The sequence below is a fragment of the Sapajus apella genome, unplaced genomic scaffold, assembly GCF_009761245.1.
Source record: "Sapajus apella isolate SASKATOON/1434 unplaced genomic scaffold, GSC_monkey_1.0 scaffold88, whole genome shotgun sequence".
Lineage (NCBI taxonomy): Eukaryota > Metazoa > Chordata > Mammalia > Primates > Cebidae > Sapajus > Sapajus apella.
The window spans coordinates 5,788,079-5,810,547 of record NW_022437028.1 but is presented as its reverse complement, the minus strand read 5'-3'; the positions used below and the strand labels follow the sequence as shown (position 1 = coordinate 5,810,547).

The 22,469-nt window shown below is 50.0% G+C and overlaps 1 protein-coding gene across 5 annotated transcripts in view; it reads left to right on the top strand.

Annotated features, from left to right (window-relative positions):
- HIP1 (huntingtin interacting protein 1) overlaps positions 1-22,469 on the top strand; it is a 212,411-nt gene that overhangs the window by 120,185 nt on the left and 69,757 nt on the right. Inside the window, exon 1 of one of the 5 annotated variants that reach the window (XM_032254995.1) lies at positions 11,898-12,464. The exons of the other annotated variants lie outside the window; for them this stretch is intronic. Coding sequence (XP_032110886.1) covers positions 12,435-12,464 — 30 coding nt within the window. The 5' untranslated portion in view covers positions 11,898-12,434. Of the gene's footprint in view, positions 1-11,897; positions 12,465-22,469 lie in introns of those variants that run through there. 5 annotated transcript variants of the gene reach the window in all.

Sequence of the window (22,469 nt, the reverse complement as noted above, 5' to 3'; positions counted from 1 at the left end):
CTCTCCTGGATTTACCATCAGAGAAGGAAATCTCTCTATTTATTTAGTTATTTATTTGTTTGTTTGTTTGTTTGTTTATTTTTTGAGACAGAGTCTCACTCCATCACCCAGTCTGGAGTACAGTGGCACGATCTCAGCTCACTGCAGCCTCGACCTCCTGGGTTCAAGCAGTTCTCCTGCTTCAGCCTCCCAAGTAGCTGGGTGGCATGCTAACCACCACATCTGGCTAATTTTAGTATTTTTAGCAGAGACAGCGTTTCTCCATGTTGGCCAGGCTGGTCTTGAACTGGCCTCAAGCGATCTGCCCACCTTGGCCTCCCAAAGTGCTGGGATTACAGGTGTGAGCCACCACCTGGCTCACTGCGACAGTGACGGCAGCGGCGTCTCTGCTGTGGTTCCTGCAGCCACACTGATCCCTGCAATCTGTTCTCAGCACAGCAGCCAGGGGGATCCTAGTGAATCAGATAGTTTTACTGCTTTGCTCAAAACCTTCCAGCAAGGCCAGGAGCAGTGGCTCACATGTGTAATCCCAGCAATTTGGGAGGCCAAGGCAGGAGGATCACTTGGGACCAGGCGGTCAAGACCAGCCTGGGCAACATAGCAACACCCAGTCTTTACCAACCCCCCACCAAAAAAAAAAATAATAACAGCTTCCAGTGGCCCCGGTCTTACGTGGAACAAAGGCTAGTCCTTACCAAGGGCCATGAGGCCGCTAGGGATTTGGCCCCTCCTGCCCCTGACTTCTGGCTCCAGCCACACTTCCTTGTGCCTGCCACCTGGACTTCTGCTGCTGTGCCTGGAACTCTTCCCCCCAGCATCTGCCAGGCTCACTTCCTGATCATTTTATTTATTTTTTGAAATGGGGTCTTGCTCTGCTGCCCAGGCTGGAGGGCAGTGGCAGGATCATAGCTCACTGCAGCCTCCAACTCCAGGGTTCAAGCAATCCTCCCACCTCAGCCTCCCCATTAGCTGCAACTATGCCACCCCACCAGGCTAATTTTTTCATTTAAAATTTTTTTTATAGAGACAGGATCTTGCTGTGTCACCCTGGCTGTTCTCAAGCTCCTGGTCTCAAGCAGTCCTGCCTCCTCGAGGACTGAGATTATAGATTTGAGCCACCTCATCAGCCTCTCATCACTTACAAGTCTGTGTCCCTCCCTGTGTCACCTCAGCACAGTCTTCCTCAGTGACCCTTTGGGAGGTTATAATGCTGCCTAGAACACTCCAGCCCTATCCTTGCCATCTTCCATAGCGCCTCTCACCTTCTGAACTATCAGAGATTTTCTTTCTTTGTTTACTGCCTCTGCTTGTCTACCCTGCTAAAATATAAGGTCCACGAGGGCAGAGATTGTCATTTCTGTTCCTCGCTGTTTTTGTTTGCTTGTTTTGACACAGAGTCTCGCTCTGCCACCCAGGCTGGAGTGCAGCGGTACTGTCTGGGCTCACTGCAGCCTCCATCTCCTAGGCTCAAGCAATTCTCGTGCGTCAGCTTCCTGAGTAGCTGGGGTTACAGGCAAGCACTACCACACCTGGCTAATTTTTGTGTTTTTGGTAGAGATGGGTTTCACCATGTTGGCCAGGCTAGTCCTGAGCTCCTAACTTTAAGTGACCCACCTGCCTCGTCCTCCCAAAGGGCTAGAATTACAGACATGAGCCATTGTTCCGGCTTTTTTTTTTTAAGACAGGGTCTTGCTCTGTTGCCCAGGCTGGAGTACAGTGGCACAATCTTGGCTCACTGCAACCCCTGCCTCCTGTGCTCAGATGATCCTCTCACCTCAGCCTCCCAAGTAGCTGGAACTATAGGCATGCACCACGATGCCTGGATCATTTCTTGTATTTTTGTAGAGACTGGGTTTTGCCATGTTGCCCCAGCTGGTCTTGAACTCCTGGGCTCAAGCAATCCACCCACCTTGGCCTCCCAAAGTGCTGGGATTACAGGCATGAGCCACCACACCCTCACTGTATTTCTAGAGCAGTGCCAGGCATATGATAGGCCTTCCAGAAATATATGCTGAATGAATGAGTGACTATGAAAATAATTCATAGCAGTTGTTCCCTGGGTTTAGGGAAGACCAGAAGAGATTGGGGTGGCCCCTGAGAATCTGTTACCCGTGATCACAGTGAGACAGAAATAGATGACACAGAGCAGGGGTGGGTGTCTTTTAGAAGAAAATAGGTGACCATCTATATTGGGCCAGCTCTATACTTAGCAAGGCAACATGGGAGGAGAGCTATTTTTCTGAGCTTTATGTAACAGATGTGATTTTGTATAAATCACACTTCTGTAAACTGAATCATATCTTAAATGTACTAACGGCAATTGCTATTTAAAGGAATCAGATGCCAGTGTCTTCTGTGAAATGAATAATAATCTCCTAATTTGGCCGTAGTGTCAATTCACATCTTCCAGAAAAAAATTTACTTACATCAAGGTATGCTTGTCTGAACTGAGAAACTCTCTTCATTCTCCCCATTTCCACCGTATTTATTGTTTCTTCTCTCTTTGCTCTCATTCTTCCTTTTTGTCACTATTTTTCTTTTCTTTTTTTTGAGACAGAGTCTCTCTCTGTTGCCCAGGCTGGAGTGATCTCGGCCCACTGCAACCTCCACCTTCTGGGCTTAAGCGATCCTCCTGCCTCAGCCTCCCAAGTAGCTGGAATTACAGCATTCACGCACCACCACGCCTGGCTAGTTTTTGTATTTTTAGTAGAGATGGGGTTTCACCAGGTTGGCCAGGCTGGTCTTGAACTCTTGACCTCAAGTGATCCACCCATCTGGGCCTCCCAAAGTGCTAGGATTACAGGTGTGAGCCACCGCGCCTGGCCACTGTTTTTCTTTTAGCTGAATTTTTTTTATTAGACTCTGACATAGAATGTTCTTCTGTAACATCACTAGAATTAACTGCCATGGACCCTTCGCAGGCCAAATCAGTCCAATATGGGGGTAAAGCAAAGGCATCTGGGTGGCTGTAAAAACTAGGGGTACAGGATTCTCAGATGATATCCTGGCCCAGCCAGGTCTGGGAACTACTGACCAAAGGCGTTTGTTCTAGGCACAGTGATTCCTACAGAAATAGAATAAAAGGCAGGATATCAAGGATGTTGGGTGGGAGGCCGAGGGGGGAGGCTCATGTGAGCCAAGGAGGTTGGGACCAGCCTGGCCAACATGGTGAAACCCATCTCTACTAAAAATACAAAAATTAGCCAGGCCTGGTGGCGCATGCCCGTACTCCCAGCTACTTGGGAGGCTGAGGCACAAGAATTGCTTGAGCCTGCGAGGCAGAGGTTGCAGTGAGCTGAGATGGTGCCACTGCACTCCAGCCTGAGCAACCTAGTGAAACCCCATCTCTACAAAAAACTTAGGGAATAAAAAACAAGGGTGTTCTCAAGGGAGAGGCATCAGGTTTTGTAGTTCTGGGATGCAGCTGGGGCTTCTTGACTCATTCACTTGACAGAAAGGTCCCTTTTAGAAATTGGGTTCTGCAGGAGACCCAGAGCTGGATAAGGGATGGCTCCCGTGCTGGGGGACCTCCTGTGAGTCAGGCATCACCCTGCCTTGTGTCTTCAGATCATTGGAGAAAAGTTGCAGTATATTAACAAAAGAGAAGAAACAAAAGTAACCTCACTGTTAGAGAGCTGGGGAAACGGCCGGGCGCACTGGCTCACGCCTGTAATCTCAGCACTTCGGGAGGCCGAGGTAGGTGGATCACGAGGTCAGGAGTTCAAGACCAGCCTGGCCAACATGGTGAAACCCCGTCTCTACTAAAAATACAAAAGTTAGCCGGGCATGGTGGTACATGCATGTAATCCTAGCTATTCTGGAGGCTGAGGCTGGAGAATCGCTTGAACCCAGGAGGCAGAGGTTGCAGTAAGCTGAGATCGTGCCATTGCACTCCGGCCTGGGCAACAGAGCAAGACTCCATCTCAAAAAAAAGAGAAAAAATAGCTGGGGAAATGGCTGGGTGTAATGGCTCACACCTGTAATCCCGGCACTTTGGGAGACTGAGGTGGGAGGGTCCCCTGGGGTCAGGAGTTCAAGACCAGCCTGGCCAACATGGTGATATCCCCATCTGTACTGAAAATACAAAAATTAGCCAGGTATGGTGGCTCACACCTGTAATCCCAGCACTTTAGGAGGCTGAGGCGGGTGGAACATTTGAGGTCAGGAGTTGGAGACCAGCCCGGTCAACATGGTGAAAACTATTTCTACTAAAAATGCAAAATTAGCCAGAGGTGGTGGTGCGTGCCTTTAATTCCAGCTACTTGGGAGGCTAAGGTGGGAGAATCTCTCGAACCCGGGAGGTGGAGGTAGCAGTGAGCCGAGATAGCACCACTGCACTCCAGCCTGGGTGACAAAGTGAAACTGTGTCTCAAGAAAAAAATAAACTGAGGAAACGAGCGGGTGTTAGAGGGCACGAAGGGAGGAAGTTGGGCAATGCCGGTGGTTTGTAGGGAGGGCATAGCCCAGGGGTTCCCACTCTGGCTGGCAAGCTGCCTATCCGGAAGGCTTCCCCCAGAAGCTCCGGCCAGGGCCATTACAAAAGGCCACTCCAATCTGGCTCCGTGAATAGTGAAGGATCAGGATATGTCTGGTGGATTTACCCAAGGCTGGGCTTTCTAGGCAGAGAGGCTTGCCCAACCAGTGACTATGATGAATGGGGAATGAACCCTCTGGGTGCAATACCTGTGAGCGTGACTTTGCAGTTTGGGGTGCTGTGGAAGCGGAACCAAGGCTTCCTCCACGACAAGAGACGCAGCCTCACGAGGGAGGAGCCCCTTTCGAAGCCACAGCCCCCTGCGGATGAGAGGAAGGAACATAAGGCAGCTTTTCCTTTTCCCCAAGACCTGACGTCCAAGTCTCTTACCCTGTGCCCTACATCCCAGGCCACTTTGAAAGCCTGAGTGGGCACCCCGAGGGTCGTCATAGATATTCTGTTATGGAGGGAGGCAGCTGGCATACGGGGAAAAGGAGACCAAGAAACCAAGACTCACACAAGGAACCAGGCTGAGGCCGGGCACGGTGGGTCACGCCTGTAATCCCAGCGCTTTGGGAGACTGATGCAGAAGGATGGCTTGAGGTCAGGAGTTTAAGACCAGCCTGGACAACATAGGGAGATCCCCACCTCTACAAATAATAAAAAATGAGTGGCCAGGAGCAGTGGCTCATGCCTGTAATGCCAGCATTTTGGAGGCTGAGGCTCGTGATCACCTGAAGTCAGGAGTTCAAGACCAGCCTGGCTGCAATGGTGAAACCTCATCTCTACAAAAAAGATTAGCTGGGCATGGTGGCAGGTGCCTGAAATCCCAGCTACTTGGGAGGTTGAGAGGCAGGAGAATCGCCTGAACTCAGGAGGCAGAGGTTGCAGTGAGCCGAGATTGCACCATTGCATTGCAGGCTGGGTGACAGAACAAAACTCCATCACAAAAAAGAAAAAAAAAATTAGCTGGATGTGATGGCATATGCCTGTGCTCCCAACTAATTTGGGAGGCTGAGGAGGGAGGATCGCTTGAGCCCAGGAGGTCGAGGCTGCAATGAGCCGTGATTATACCACTGTACTCCAGCCTGGGCAACAGAGTGAGACTTTGTCTCAAAAAAAAAAAAAAAAGAAAAAGTCATCTAAATGCAGTTACTGTTGTTCCCAGCTTCAGTCAGATCAGTCACTGTGCCTGACATGTACCTCCCGGGTAAACATGGGGAGGAAGACAGAGGCCTGGGGAGCCAGCATGCCTTACCCTAGAGTGATGGGGGCCAGCAATCAGCCTTTGTAAATGTGGACATCCACCCTTATAGGCTGCTTTATCTAGCCCAGGGGCCAGCGAACATGTTCTGCAAAGGTCGAGATGGTAAAACGTTTTTGGCTTTGTGGCCTCCTGCTGCTAGTTTCTCCCTCTTCTTCTTCCTCCTCCTCCTCCTCTTCCTCCTCCTTCTCCTCCTCCTCCTCCTTTTTCTCCTCCTCTTCTTCCTTCCCACTGTTAAAAAATTGAAAACCTTGTTTTCGCCCGTAATCCCAGCGCTTTGGGAGGCTAAGGCAGGAGGATTGGCTAGAAGCCAGGAGTTCAATACCAGCCTGGGCAACAAAGCGAGACCCCCATCTCTACAAAAAAAAATCTCTCAATTCCTTGTACCTTGTGTTACCCACCCAAGTCAGAAGGCTGCAGCTCGCTCGGCACCCAGGGCAATCCTACCAGCATCGAACTCATCCTGGACTTGGGTTGTCTCTTTTGATGCTTTTTCTGGCTTTTTCAGTTCAAAGATTGTTCCAGACAGAAAAGACAGAAGCAGAATTAGAGTTTATGATCTCCCTTGGCTGAAAGCAGCACACCATCCCTCCCTTGTTCCTTTCGCTTCTCATGTAATATGGTAACCCTTGCGTGTATCCTACACCTGTTCTGGAAGCTTCGTATCATTGGGGGTTTAGTTTTCTGACACTATTCATTGTTATGTGCTACTCATAGATATAAGTAACTTGTACACCCATAACTGGTCTCTTTTCTTCATAAAGTACATTTTCTGTTTCTGTATTTGTTTGTTTGTTTGTTTGAGGCAGTCTCGTTCTGTCACCCAGTCTGGAGTGCAGTGGAGCGATCTCAGCTCACTGCAACCTCCGCCCCCTGGGTTCAAGCGATTCTCCTGCCTCAGCCTCCTGAGTAGCTGGAATGACAGGCACCCACCACCACGCCTGGCTAATTTTTGTATTTTTAGTAGAGACAAGGTTTTACCATATTGGCCAGGCTAGTCTCAAATTCCTGACCTCAGGTGATCCGCCTGCCTATCCCAAAGTGCTGGGATTACAGCTGTGAACCACCACACCCAGCCGGTTTTTTTCTTGTTGTTCATTTTTGTTTTTTGTTTTGAGACAGAGTCGTGCTGTGTCACCCAGGCTGGAGTGCAGTGGCGCGATCTCGGCTCACTGCAACCTCCACCTCCTGGGCTCAAGCGATCCTCCACCTCGATCTCCTAAGTGTTGGGATTACAGGCGTGAGTATAGTCAGAGGAGAAAAAAGGAAAGGACGGAGAGGAGAAGCACAGTCTTTGTCTTTTTGAGGACAAGATCCACTTTTTTGTTGCGAAACTAGCATGACTGTTTAACTTCAGGGTCTCTATCTGTCATCGAGGATAGAGTTCAGTGGCGCAGTCATAGCTCACTGCAGCCTCCAGCTCCTGGGCTCCAGTGATCCTCCTGCCTCAGCCTCTCAAGTAGCCAGCACTACAGGTATACCACCATACCCAGCTAAATTTTTATTTTTGTAGAGATGGAATCTTACCGTGTTACCCAGGCTGGTCTCGAACTCCTGGCCTCAAGTAAGCCTCCTGTCTCGGCCTCCCAAAGTGCTGGGATTCCAGACATGAGCTGCCACACCTGCTATCATCTGTGTGCTCCCTTGCAGCTCCTGGTGTGGTGCCCTGCATCCTGGCAGCTGTGTGCAGGTGCATGGCTGTCCATTACTGTCTCTGAAAGGCCCTTTTGTGGTCATATGGCAAAGAGTCATACCACCTGTATGGCAGCCCTGCCTTGCGTATAGTAGGTATTCAGTAAAATCATTTTCTCAGGCTGGGCGCCGTGGCTCATGCCTATAATCCCAGCACTTTGGGAAGCCAAAACAGGCAGACCACTTGAGGTCAGGAGTTCAAGACCAGCCTGGCCAACATGGTGAAACCCCATCTCTACTAAAAATACAAAATTAGCTAGGTGTGCTGGTGGATGCCTGTAATCCCAGCTACTCAGGAGGCTGAAGCAGGAGAATTGCTTGAACCCAGGAGATGGAGGTTGCAAATAGCCAAGATCGCCCCACTGCACTCCAGCCTAGGCAACAGAGGGAGACTCCATCTCAAAAAAAAAATCAGTTGCTCAGTATTTTTTATCTTTCTTATTGTGACAAAATACACATTACGTGAAATTCACTATTGTAACCAATTAAAGTGTATAAGTAGCATTCAGCACATCCGCTATGTCACACAACTAACATGACTATTTAATTTCAGAACATTGTTATTACCCCAACAGGAAACCCACACCCATTAAGGAATCACCTCCCCGTCCCTCTCCTACCAGACCCCAGTGGCCACCAGTCAGCTCTCTGTCTCTATGGATCTGCCCATTCTGAGCATTTCATACAAATAGGATTGCACATTGTGTCACATTTCATGTCTGGCTTCTTTCATGTAGCATGTTTTTGAGGCTTATCTACTTTGTAATTCTGTGTGTGTGTGTGTGTGTGTGTGTGTGTGTGTGTGTGCGCGCGCGTGCGTGTGTGGTGGTAAAATATACCAACCATAAGATTTACCATTTTAGGGCCCAGCGCATGGCTCTCGCCTGTAGTCTCAGAACTTTGGGAGGCTGGTATGGGCAAAGTGCTTGAACCCAGGAGTTTAAGACCAGCCCGAGCAACATCGTAAAATCCCATCTCTACAAAAATTAGCTGAGTGTGGTGGTATGTGCTTATAATCCTGGCGACTCAGGAGGCAGAGGCAGGAGGATCACTTGAGGCCAGAAATTTGCAACCTGCCTAGGCAACATAGCAAACCCCATCTCTACAAAAAATATTTTAAAATGAGCCAGGTGTGGTGGCATGCACCTGTCGTCTCAGCTACCTGGGAGGCTGAGATGGGAGGATTACTTGAACCCAGGAGGTTGAGGCTGTAGTGAGCCATGTCTGCACCACTGTGCTCCAGCCGGGGCAATAGAGTGAGACTCTCCCTCTTAAAAAATAAAAACAAGGCAGGCAGCTGTCATGGGTAAGAAGGTGAGGCAGACAGTAGCGGGAGGCTGTTGGTTGGTGACAGGTTTGTGTTGGATCTTGGGAGTTACAGAAGGGAGCATGCTGTGGGAGAGGCAGTGTACTCAGGTGGACCTGGGTTTGAATTCTGGCTTCACTTCTTGCAGGCTGTGCTACTTGCAAGCAGCTTGTGGAAAATAGGGGCTCGGATTTCCAGCCCTCTCAGGCCCAAAGGAGGATGAGAAGCAAATTACCTGTGCAGGGCCTGGGAGGAGGAGGAGACCCAAGTGAGGGTCAGTGGCTGCTGCCACCACTGATACAGTGACAACGGCTCTATTATTATTATTTTTGATCAAGAGAATAATTAAAAAGACCCTCATGGGCCGGGCGCGATGGCTTACACCTGTAATCCCAGCAATTTGGGAGGCCGAGGCAGCGGATCACGAGGTCAAGAGTTTGAGACCATCCTGGCCAACATGGTGAAGCCCCGTCTCTCCTAAATATACAGAATATTAGCCTGTAATCCCAGCTACTCTGGAGGCTGAGGCAGGAGAATCGCTTGAATCTGGGAGCTGGAGGTTGCAGTGAGCTGAGTTCGCGCCTCTGCACCCCAGCCTGGGCAACAGAGCAAGCCTCCGTCTCAAAAAATAAAAATAAAAGACCTTGATGTTGGACAGCAAATTCTAACTGTTGCAGCTGGGACCAGCTCAGTCTGCAGGAGCACTGAAGGCTCCCCGGGGGGTGTTCTGTCGGCTTTCCGTGCCTCACCTGTCCCTCTGCTCTCCAGGCTCACCTGATCTCCATTTGATTCTATACTCTCCCTGTCATCCTCGCTCACGCGGAAGGTCCCAGCTGTTAACCTGAGCTGTTGCCACCCAGACTGCAACCTGCCATGGCTAGCCCCTTCCTTCCTTCCTTCCTTCCTTCCTTCCTTCCTTCCTTCCTTCCTTCCTTCCTTCCTTCCTTCCTTCTTTCTTTCCTTCCTTCCTTCCTTCCATCCATCGTCCAGCAGGTTGGAGTGCAGTGGTACGATCATAGCTCACTGCAACCTTAAACTTCTGGGCTCACGCCACCCTTCCACCTCAGTCCCCTCAGTAGCTGGGACTGCAGGTGTGTGCCACCTTACCCTGCTGATTTTTGTATTTTTAGTGGAGATGGGGTTTCACCATATTGGCCAGGCTGGTCTTGAACTCTTGGCCTCAAGTGATTTGCCCGCTTTGGCCTCTAAAAAGTGCTGGGATTATAGCCTCTTTAAAAAAAAAAAAAAAATTATTATTTGAGGTGGAGTTTTGCTGTTGTTGCCCAGAATGGAGTACAATGGCATAATCTCAGCTCACTGCAAACTCCACCCCCGGGTTCAAGCAATTCTCCTATCTCAGCCTCCCGAGTAGCTGGGATTACAGGCACATACCACCACGCCCGGCTAATTTTTGCATTTTTAGTAGAGACAGGGTTTCACCATGTTGGTCAGGCTAGTATCCAACTCCTGACCTCAGGTGATCCACCTGCCTCTGCCTCCCAAAGTGTTGCGATTACAGGCGTGAGCCACCGTGCCTGGCCCTTTTTTTAAAAAAAAAAATTTTATTTCTTTTTCTTCTTTCCAACCAAGTTGACATATAAGGGCTGGCTTTTGTAACCTGTCGCTGTCCCCAGGTACTTCACACCACCTTCTCCCGTTGCCAGCCTTCTCACTCTCCAGGTGGAACTGATGGCCTGAGGTCCCCTTTCTGCCCTGCGTCTCAGGATCAGGCACATGGGTTAGATCCTTTTATTTTTTCTCTTTTTGTTTTTTTGAGAAGCAGTCTTCCTCTGTCACCCAGGCTGGAGTCCAGGGGTATCATCATACCTCACTGCAGCCTCGAATTCCTGGGCTCAGGTGATCCTCCTGCATCAGCCTCCCAAGTAGCGATGACTACAGGCTCCACCACTCCCAGCTAATATTTTTGGAGGGCAGATTCCTTCTGCCCTGAGTGGGATGAATTTGGTTGGCGGATCCTAGAAGCCATTGCAGAAATGCAGGCTGGGGGTCCTGGCCAAATCTCAGGTGTTAATTGGCCCACTCCTCTGGTCTGTTTACTGAAAGTTTGCAACACTTGATGCTGGAGGTATTGCCGTTTCCCCGTTCCCGGTCCCCACGGTGGGAGGCCATCACTGAGGCTGCTGCGGCGGGGAGGGGCGGGAGGGTGACCTGTGCTTTTCCCTGAGCAGATGCCTCCTTCCCTTCTTGCACTTCTCGTTTCTTTCCTCTGCCTTTCTGTTTATTTATTTATTATTTTTAAATTTTATTTATTTTTTGAGACGGAGTTTCGCTCTTGTTGCCTAGGCTGGAGTGCAGTGGTGCAATCTCTGCTCACTGCAACCTCTGCCTCCCAGGTTCAAGTGATTCTCCTGCCTCAGCCTCCCGAGTAGCTGTGATTGCAGGTGCCCACCACCACACCTGGCTAATTTTTTTTTATTCTATATTTTTAGTAGAGACAGGGTTGCACTGTGTTGGCCAGGCTGGTCTTGAACTCCTGACAGGTGAACCAGCCACCTCAGCCTCCCAAAGTGCTGGGATTACAGGTGTGAGCCACCGCACCTGGTCCCTCTATTTTATTTTATTTTTTGAGACATAGCCTCGCTCTGTCTCCCAGGCTGGAATGCAGTGCCACAATCTCAGCTCACTGCAACCCCTGCCTCCTGGGTTGGAGTAGTTCTTCTGCCTCAGCCTCCTGAGTAGCTGGGATTACAGGCATGCGCCACCACACCCGGCTAATTTTTATATTTTTAGCAGAGACGGAGTTTCACCGTCTTGACCAGGCTGGTCCACCTACTTCAGCCTCCCAGAGTGCTTGGATTACAGGCGTGAGCCACCTTGCCTGGCCTTTATTTTATTTTATTTTATTTGAGACAGAGTTTCTCTCTTGTTGCCCAGGCTGGAGTGCAATGGCGTGATCTCGGCTCACTGCAACCTCCACCTCCCGGGTTCAAGCGATTCTCCTGCCTCAGCCTCCTGAGTAGCTGGGATTGCAGGTGTGCGCCACCATGCCTGGCTAATTTTGTATTTTTAGTAGAGACGGGGTTTCATCATGTTGGCCAGGCTGGTCTTGAGCTCCTGACTTCAGGTGATCTGCCCACTTCATCGGGTGATCCTCCCGCCTCAGCCTCCCAAAGTGCTGGGATCACAGGTGGAGCCACCACGGCCGGCCTCCTCTGCCATCTTTTGCCCTTCTCCTTTCCCATCTGGGCTGCCTGTTCTCAGGTTGTCCTTCCCTGGCCCCTTGCCTGGGGACCTGCCACCCCCACCTGGGGCACATCCCTGTGCCAGCTCCTGCCATGGGACCTTTCAAGCCAGCCTGGCCTTGGCAGCCCGCGGGTTGGACTCCTGCCAAGAGCTGTGTGTTGTGACCGGACAGTGCCCAGCTGGCCCCACAGGCCAGGCCCAGCCCCACTCCCTGCACAAGCAAGGACAGAGGGTTTCCCATTGGCCACCGCCTGGCTGGGCTGTCCTAGGCCAGCGGAGGACGGGGAGTGCTGGGGAGGGAGGAAGAGAGGCTGGGAGAAAGGCGCCCTTCCTGCGGTGCCTGCTGGTAATTGGCTCTCCGGAACCAGCCTGGGACACGAGGCCCTGCTGGGTCAGGAAGCAGTGGACAATGCTGCCCTTTCAGGGGAGACACGGCTTGGTCTTAGGTCCTGTGTGACTCCAGGGAAGTCTGGAGAACAGCCTGTTCTCAGAGGATGTTCCCTAATCCAGAGCCCCCTCCAGAGGTGAGACACTGAGCCCCACACTGCCCACCCTTGGGGGTGGGAGGGGCCGCCAGGCATTGGCCTGTGGAGGGGCCGGGGACAGTACAGAACCAAACGATGTCTTTTCCGAGAGTCTGGGTCAGAGAGGAGAAGGGAGTAGATTTTCTCAAGAGACTGAATCACACACCTGGGACTTTTTTTTTTTTTTTTTTTTGCAACAGAGTCGCACTCTGTCACCCAAGCTGGAGTGCAGTGGTACAATCTCAGCTCACTGCAGCCTCCGCCTCCCTGGTTCAAGTGATTTTCCTGCCTCAGTCTACCAAGTAGCTGGGATTACAGGCACGCACCACCATGTGTGGCCACTTTTTGTGTTTTTGGTAGAGATGGTGGGGTTTCGCTATGTTGGTCAGGCTGGTCTTGAACTCCGGACCTCAAGTAATCCACCCACCTCAGCCTCCCAAAGTACTGGGATTACAGACCTGAGCCACTGTGCCTGGCCTACCTGGGACTCTTTCTAAAAAATTTTTATTGGCCAGGCGCGGTGGCTCATGCCTGTAATCCCAGCACTTTGGGATGTTGAGGCAGGTGGATCACTTGAGGCCAAGAGTTCAAGACCAGCCTGGCCAACATAGTAAAACCCTGTCTCTACTAAAAAGAAATATAAAAATTAGCTGGACATGGTGGTGTGCATCTGTAATCCCAGTTACTTGGGAGGCTAAAGTAGGAGAATCATTTGAACCTGGGAGACAGAGGTTTCAGTGAGCCGAGCTCACACCACTGCACTCCAACCTGGGTGACAGAGTGAGACTCCATCTCAAAAAAAATAATAATAATTTTTTTTATATTGATGGGATCTTACCGTGTTGCCCAGGCTGGTCTTGAACTCCTGGGCTCAAGAGATCATCCTGCCTTGGCCCCCTCAAGTGCTGGGATCACAGGCATGAGCCGCCATGCTTGGCCTCTACCTGGTGATGGGGGAGTGCTAGGAAGCAGCCAGTCCTGATGATTTATGGACTTATGACCTGCCTTCAAAACTGTGGGCCTATGGGGAAGGAGAAGGCAGGGTCCCTGCCCCTGGGATTCTAGTTTGGCTAGAGAGGGAAGGTAATACTCAGTATCAAACGTATTGAGAGAAACAGGAATTCAAAAAAGAAAAGAAAGGCCAGGTGCAGTGGCTCACAACTGTTATCTTAGCGCTTCGGGAGGCTGTGGGGGAAGGGTCTCTTGAGCCTAGGAGTTCAAGACCAGCCTGGGCAGCATAGGGAGACTCCATCTCTCCAGAACATACAAAAAATTAGCTGGGTATGGTGGCACATGCCTGTAAGTCCCAGCTACTCAGGAGACTGAGGCTGGAGGATCACTTGAGCCCAGGAGTTCAAGGCTGGAGTAAGCTATGATCACATCACTGCACTCCAGCCTGGGTGACAGAACAGGACCCTCTCTCTTAAAAAAAAAAAAGAGGGGGGCGATGGCGGCCCCCTCTTATCCCCCCACCTTGGGAGACTGAGGCAGGTGGATTACCTGAGGTCAGGAGTTCAAGACCAGCCTGGCCAACATGGTGAAACCTTGTCTTTGCTAAGAATACAAAAATTAGCCAGGCGTGGTGGTGTGGGCCTGTAATTCCAGCTACTCCAGAGAATCGCTTGAATCCAGGAGGCATAGGTTGCAATGAAATGAGATAGCACCACTGCACTCCAGCCTGGGTGACAGAGCAAGACTCTGTCTCAAAAAAAAAAAAAAGGGAAGATGGAAGGAAGGAAGGAGGGAGGGAGGGAGGGAGGGAGGGAGGGAGGGAAGGAAGGAAGGAAGGAAGGAAGGAAGGAAGGAAGGAAGGAGAGAAAAATACATTGTTGGTCTGAGTAGCTCAGTAAGTCTTTAAAAAAAATGCCATTGGGTGTGAGCTTGAAGGAGGTCAGGGTTTGGAAAGCAGAAAGAAGAGGGGGTGTGTACAATGGGGGGTGGGGTGGAGAGGTGGTACACAGCATTAGTAAGCCACGGGAAACTGTTCCTAGCAGGGAACCTCCGCCCTGGAAACCTCTCAGTATCTGACATTCCCCGGCCCCCTGGAGGACCCACAGTTAGCCTTCAAACCCAGAATGGGCCCCAGGAAGCCTTGCCACAGGCTAGGCAATGGGCCCCAAAGCATGGGGTGGACTCTGCCTCATGGGTACAGCTACTAGGATGAAGCGCTGCCCAGGGACCCTGGGAACGATGATGACAGTGCCTGAGAGCTCTTGTGAGCCCCCCCAGAGCTGCAGAAGAAGGGTCTGGGACAGTCCTGGCAAGCTCAGGCAGCACTTAAAGATGCCGTGTAGCTGCTGGTTTGGGAAGAGACTTCTTACCCCAGCCAGTGCTAGACCAGGCTCTTGTCAGTTGCATTGGAGTTACACTGGGAGGCAGTGGCTCCCAGGGTGTTCTCCACTTTCCTTAGTGCACTGGAGAAGTAACTCATTCAGGAGGATGGAGAGGGACATTTGTATCAGGTTTCTCCCCTGCTCAAGAGCCTTCTGTAGATCCCCAGTACCCATCAGATCACAGTTCCTCGGCCTGATATCCAGAGCGTTTCGTCATCCCATAGGCCTTTTTAGAGTCTAAAAATGGGAAGGGATCTAGAAGTCATCTAATGTAATCTGAGCCTGTCCACAATAACCCAGGGTAAAAGTTGCCTCTTCTCTGCATGTGTGTTTCTAATAATGAGGAATTCTCTTTCATGAGACATGTTTAATTAAGTTCATCCAGAAACTGCCTCTCTGGACTTCTACCCATTGGCCTAGGTTCAAGCCTCTGGAGTTTTTCCTGCTTCCAGATGATCATGCTTCAGAATATTGATATTTCTCTAAATTTTCTTCAGATCTTAAGTCCATTTCAGTCCAGGTCACTCTCTTTTGGAAATGGTCCAGCTTGTTAGTTTTCTTCATAATGTAGAAAGCCTGAAACTGAATAGTGTTTCATGCAAGGCCTGATCTGTGTAGAGAACTGAAACCATACCCTCCCCCATTCTAAACACTATACTCCTTTTAATGCATCCAGAGAGATTAGACTTGCATGTTCATCAACTATATCACTCGCTAATATTAAGTTAGCAGCCACATGAAACACCTTAATTATTTTTACAAGCACTGCTCCTGTGCCTGTGAGTTTAGGCCTAAATATGGAAAACTTCCTTTATACTACTGGATTTCATCTTGTGAACTTTAACTCATTTTTCCAGTCTGTGGATTCTGATTGTGTCTCTGTGGTGTAGACAGCCTTGTCTAGTGCTGAGGTTGTGATCCTGAGCCTGAGCGGCACGGTCACTGCCAAGTCTGAAACCCCGCCTTATACTTGCTGATGGAGCGGGCCTGGATAGTTTACTTAGCAGTTCTTTTTTTTAATTTGTATTCATTTATTTTAGAGACTTGGTCTCACTCTGGTCCCCAAGCTGGAGTGCAGTGGCATGATCATGGCTCACTGCAGCCTGAAACTCCTGGGCTCAAGTGATCCTCTTGCCTTAGCCTCCCAAGTAGCTGGGACTATAGACATGAGCCACGGTACTTGGCTAATTTAATTTTTTTTAAGGCTGGGCGTGGTGCCTCATGTTCATAATCCCAGCACTTTTGGAAGCCAAAATGGGTGGATCGTTTGAGGTCAGGAGTTTGAGACCAGCCTGGCCAACATGGCGAAACCCTGCCTCTACTAAAAATACAAAAATTAAGCTGGGTGGGGTGGCTCACGCCTGTAATCCCAGCACTTTGGGAGGCCGAGGTGAGCAGATCACTAGGTCAGGAGATGGAGACCATCCTGGCTAACACAGTGAAACTCCATCTAAAACAAAAATAGAAAAAGTTAGGTGGGCGTGGTGGCGGGTGCCTGTAGTACCAGCTACTTGGGAGGCTGAGGCAGAAGAATTGCTTGAACCTGGGAGGCAGGGAGGTTGCAGTGAGCTGAGATCGTGCTGCTGCACTCCAGCCGGGGCAATAAAACAATACTCTGTCTCAACAAGGAAAAAAAAATAATTAGCTGGGCATGGTGGTGGGCACCTATGGTCCCAGCTACTCAGGAGGCTGAGGCGGGAGAATTGCTTGAGCCCAGGAGGTGGAGGTTGAAGTGAGCCGAGATTGCACCACTGCACTCCAGCCTGGGCAACAGAGCGAGACTCTGTCTCAAAAAAAAAACATTTTTTTTTTGGTAGAGATGGCGTCTTACTATGTTGCTCCGGCTGTTCTCAAACTCCTGGTCTCAAGGAATCCTCCCACCTAAGCCTCCAAAGTACTGGGATTACAGGTGTGGACCACCACACCTGGCTATTTAAAAAAATTTTTTTGTAGAGATGGGGGTCTTGCTATAGCGCCCAGGCTGGTCTCAAACTCCTAGCCTCAAGCAATCCTCCAGCCTCAGCCTCCCAAAGTGCTGGGATTACAGGCATGAGCCGCCCCAGCCAGGCTTACTTAGCCTTTCTAGGCCTAAGAGCTCTTAGGTACCTTGGTTTCTTCATCTGCAGAATGGAGCTGATTTATACTAATACGCACCTACTGATAGGCTGCAGAGTTGTAAGATTTCACATAAGATAATTCATACAAAGGGGCCTGGCCTAAGCACTCATTAGCGGCCATCAGCTTGATGATTATCACCACCGTTAATCGCTAGCTCACTTTCTCATTCTTTTAAAAATGGCTCTTTCTTACCCAAGAGCCACCTGGCCTCACTGTTCCTTCAGGTCCTTTTCCTTCAGTGTCTCCCCAGCCCGCGGCCCCTGCTGTTACCCTCTCCCTGTCTGGGTCCAGAGCCTCTGCAGCATCTTTTTTTTTTTTTTTTTTTTTTTTTTTTTTTGGGACAGAGTTTCGCTCTTGTTACCCAGGCTGGAGTGCAATGGTGCGATCTCGGCTCACCGCAACCTCCGCCTCCTGGGTTCAGGCAATTCTCCTGCCCCAGCCTCCTGAGTAGCTGGGATTACAGGCACGCGCCACCATGCCCAGCTAATTTTTTGTATTTTTAGTAGAGACAGGGTTTCACCGTGTTGACCAGGATGGTCTCGATCTCTTGACCTCATGATCCACCCGCCTCGGCCTCCCAAAGTGCTGGGATTACAGGCTTGAGCCACCGCGCCCGGCCCTGCATCTTTTTTTTTGGAGACAGAGTCTTATTCTGTTGTCCAGGCTGGAGTGCAATGGTGAGATCTCAGCTTACTGCAACCCCCACCTCCTAGGTTCAAGCAATTCTCCTGCCTCAGCCTCCTGAGTAGCTGAGATTGTAGGCATGCACCACCACACCTGGCTAATTCTTGTATTTTTGGTAGAGATGGGGTTTCACCATGTTGGCCAGGCTGGTCTTGAACTCCTGGCCTCAGGTGATCTGCCCACCTCGGCCTCCCAAAGTCTCTGCATCATCTTGGAGGCACCATGGATGCATGCCTCTGCAGTCTCCCCGTAACCTGGAGCTCCTATCTGCCAGTCCTACTAAAATTCATTTTATAGCCCACCTTGTATTAGGTCACTTCAATTTTCACATCTTTCATTTTGGTTCCATTTTTCCTGTACTTTTATGCTATTAAGTAGCTTCTGGCCAGGCACGGTGGCTTACACCTATAATCCCAGCACTTTAGGAGGCTGAAGCAGGAGGATTGCTTGAGGCCAGGAGTTCAAGACCAGCCTGGGCAACATAGTGAGACCCCCGTCTCTACTTAAAAAAAAAAAAAAAAAGTCAGGCATAGTCCTACATGCCCCCAGCTACTCAGGAGGCTGAGGTGGGAGGATTGCTTGAGTCCAGGAGGTTGAGGCTACAGTGAGATGATCACACCACTGCACTCCAGCCTGGTGACAGAGCACGACCCTGTCTCCAAATAACAATAATAAATTAAACATGTGACCAGGCACGGTGGCTCACCCCTTTAACCCCAACACTTTGGGAGGCCAAGGCAGGTGGATCACCTGAGGTCAGGAGTCTGAAACCAGCCTGGCCAACATGGCGAAACCTCATCTCTACTAAAAATACAAAAATTAGCCGGATGTGGTAGCATGCACCTGTAATCCCAACTACTCAGGAGGCTGAGGCAGGAGAATTGCTTGAACCCAGGAGGTGGAGGTTGCAGTGAGCTGAGATCGTGCCATTGCACTCCAGCCTGGGCAACAGAGCAAGACTCCTCCCTGAATTATCACCTCCAGGCTCCATCCAGCTGCACTCCAGCTGCTGCCGCTGGCCCGTTCTCCTCCACCTGCTGTCATCCCTTCTTGCCACTCAGAAGCCCGCCGGCCTCCCATACACAGCCTCACCTGCTTTCTGGCTTCTCCCCCGTCCCCTGCCCACCCCTCAGGTTGCTCCATGCCTTTCCACTTTGGTGCCTTTACTTGTGGCACTTCCTCTGCCTGGAAGCCCTGTCATCTATGTCCAGAACCCCTGCCCCAGCCCCCTGCAAGCCTGAGCCCCTTCACAGTACATAGCAGGTGGTCGTTCAGGGCTTGGAACCAAAGAGTATGACCTTGGGCAAGTTTGTCCACCTTTCTGAACAGCAGCCCCAAGCACCCCCAGCGTTTCTATGAGACATACATGAGAGAAGTGGGTAAATGGCAGGGGATAGCACCTGAACAGTCAACCCTCCCTTCCCTTTAAGAAGTTGTTGGAAACAGATGCTCGATGCCGCAAAGAAAAATTAGCACTGAGACAAAGGATGTCTCAGCAAGCAATTTTTACTTTTTTACATCCTGCACTGCAGGAAGGGCACCCTCACTAGCCATCTTGCCACGAGGTACAATGAACAAAGGAAAAGCAGACTTATTTATCCCTTACACATTTGGGGTTGTCCCTACTGCTGTGTCTGATCTCCATTGGCTGGAGCCAGACCTCACAGTCTAAACTAAAACCTGATTGGCTAACGACTGAAAACTTCTCTAAACAGGTAAAAGCAATGGCGAGCTGGGGTGTGCCTGTGAGCACGTCCAGCACAGACAGCTTGGTTACAGTACAAAGGACACAGAATGTACTACGTGCTTGTAAGCATGGCGTGTCTCACAGCTACACAGGATAGGGCTTAACAAAGGGTTATTAGCACACGTATGATTTATTCTTTAACAAGAAGGAAACTTTGAAGAGGACTTTTTTACTTCCCACGGAAGTCTTCCTCGAGCAGTGTCTCAGTTGAAAAGGTTTCTCTCTCTTTCAACACTTACAGCACACAGCTCTCCTGGTTTCAGCTATATGCGCACACTCAGAATCAGTAGTTACAAACTCATGGTATATTATTTTACGTGGCTTAACGGAATTTTAAGGATTTAAAAAATTTGTTACTTTAAGATTTTTTTGTGAGCAAGGTTCGTAATGACCACAGGCTTGAGCAATTGGTCAGGCACTGGGAACAGATATTTTTAGGGTAAATCTAAGTCTCACCCATCATGGGTACTCTCTGGAGGCCCTGAGGCAGTTTCTAGCATTTTCCTTTCCTTCCCTTCCTTCCTTCTTTCCTTTGTTTCTTCTTTCCTTCTTCCCTCCCTCCCTCCCTTTCCTCCCCTCCCCCTTCCTTCCTTCCTTTCTTCCCTTCTTCCTTCCTCTCTCCCTCCCTCTCTCCCCTCCTCCCTTCCTCCCTTCCTCCTCCCTTCCTTCTTTTCTAAGACAAGGTCTTGCTCTACCTCTCAGACTGGAGCATAGTGGTACAATCTCAGCTCACTGCAGCCTCCAACTCCTAGATCACTCAAGTGATCCTCCCACCTCAGTCTCCAGAGTAGCTGGAAATACAGGTGCATGCCACCATACCCAACTAAGTTTTTTGTAGAGATGAGGTCTCACTATGTTGCCCAGGCTGGTCTTGAACTCCTGGCCTCAAGCGATCTTTCCGCCTGAGCCTCCTAAGGTGCTGGGATTACAGGCGTGAGCCACCGCATCCAGCCCCACTTCCAGCATTTCCAACTACCTGGTTTGCTCCTCCTCCTCACGGCCCATATTCCTTACAGGCCCTCCCAAACCCCCTGGAAATTGACCACATCCAGGTCAGTATCTTACAGACTTGGGTTTCTTGTCCTCCTACGTTTTTATGTGCCTCGCCAGTCCTTTCTGACTGCAGACAACCTTTATGGGCTCCGGAAGTATGGAGACTTTGCCCAGGAGTCTGTCTGCAGCCAGAATTTTGCCATTGTCATGGTGCTGGGGAAGAACGTGGTTGAAGCGGCTGTAATGCACTGGAGGAAGTGTGCAGGAAAGAGAGTGCTTGGGTCAGTTCTGTTAGCAGAAGCTGAGGACCACGGCCCAGGGAAGGACGTGTTAAGAAGAAGCTGTAAGCACTGTGTCTCCATAAGAGAACAGCACTGCTTCATGAACAGGTTTGGGGAATGAACTCTTCACTTCTTTCTTCATCTTTTTTTGTTTTCTTGGAGACAGGGTTTTGCTCTGTTGCCCAGGCTGGAGTGCCATGGTGCTGTCACTGCAACCTCTGCCTGCTGGGCTCAAGCGATCCTCCCACCTCAACCTCCCTGGTAGCTGGGACTACAGGCGTGCGCCATCACACCTGGCTAACTTTTGTATTTTTTAGTAGAAACAGGGTTTCGCTGTCTTGGCCATGCTGATCTCGAACCCCTGGCTTCAAGTGATCCGTCCACCTCCACCTCTCAAAGTGCTGCGATTACAGGCATGAGCCACAGCACCCGCCGGGAAGGATCCTTTCTAGCTTCTCGTGGCCCCTGGCTGTCCTTGGCATTCCTTGGCTTGTAGGCGCATCACTCTTCTCTGCCTGTTTTCACACAGCATCCTCCCCACGTGGCTCTGGATCCCTACATCTCCAAGGATCACCAGTCGTATTACGTTCCCTAATATGACCCTGCTCCAGTATGACCTCATCTTCCCTAGTTACATCTGCAAATGCCCTGTTTGCAAATATGATCATATTCATAGGTACAGGGGAAGGGGTTGGACGTGGTTATATCTTTTCGTGGGGAGAGGGTACGCAATTCAGTTCACAAAGAGGTTACACTGTTTAAGTCAAGTCTGGTAGGGAGAAGAGAGCATATAAGGAGACATGGACTTAAGAACATATCCAAAAAGTTTAAAAAAAACCAGCAGCTGGATGTGGTGGTGTGTGGCTGTAGTTCCAGCTACTTGAGAGGCTGAGGCAGGTGGATTGCTGGAACCCAGGAGCTCAAGTCCAGCCTAGACAACACAGCAAGACCCTTTCTCTTAAAAAAAAAAAAAAAAAAGCTGGCAGGTGTGGTGGCTCACTCCTGTAATCTCAGCATTTTGGGAGGCTAAGGCAGGCAGATCACCTGAGGTCAGGAATTGTAATAAGCTTTGCTTCTTTCTTTTCTTTTTTGAGAGGGAATCTTGCTCTCTTGCTCAGGCTGGAGTGCAATGGTGGGATCTCGGTTCACTGCAACCTCTGCCTCCCAGGTTCAAGCGATTCTCCTGCCTCAGCCTCCCGAGCATCGAGTAGCTGGGATTACAGGTGCCTGCCACCACGCCCAGCTCATTTTTGTTTTTTTGTTTTTCTTTTTCTCTGAGGTTGAAAATAAGGAATAATTTTTGTATATTAGTAGAGATGGGGTTTCACCATGTTGGCCAGGTTGGTCTCAAACTCCTGACCTCAGGTGATCCACCCGCCTCGGCCTCCTAAGGTACTTTATTTTCAAAACCAAGTGTCAGTCTAGTCTGGTTTTGGCTTGTAACCGTAGTTTGCTGATCCGTGGGTCTCTATCAACAGCCATGAAACTTTTTATTCTCCAGATTATTGGAAGTAAATCTTAGACATTATATCATCTTGCCAGTAAATATTTCAGTATGAACCTTAAAAAAAAACCTCTTTAAAAATTAAACTACAGCATATTTATCACACCTAAAATTTTAAAGATAATTCCTGGCTGGGCACAATGGCTCATGCCTGTAATCCCAGTGCTTTCGGAGGCTGAGGTGGGAGGATCATTCGAGGCCAGGAGTTTGAGACCAGCCTGGGCAACATAGTGAGACCTTGTCTCTACTAAAAATAAAGAAAGTGGCCGGGCGCAGTGGCTCAAGCCTCTAATCCCAACACTTTGGGAGGCCGAGGCGGGTGGATCACGAGGTCAAGAGATCGAG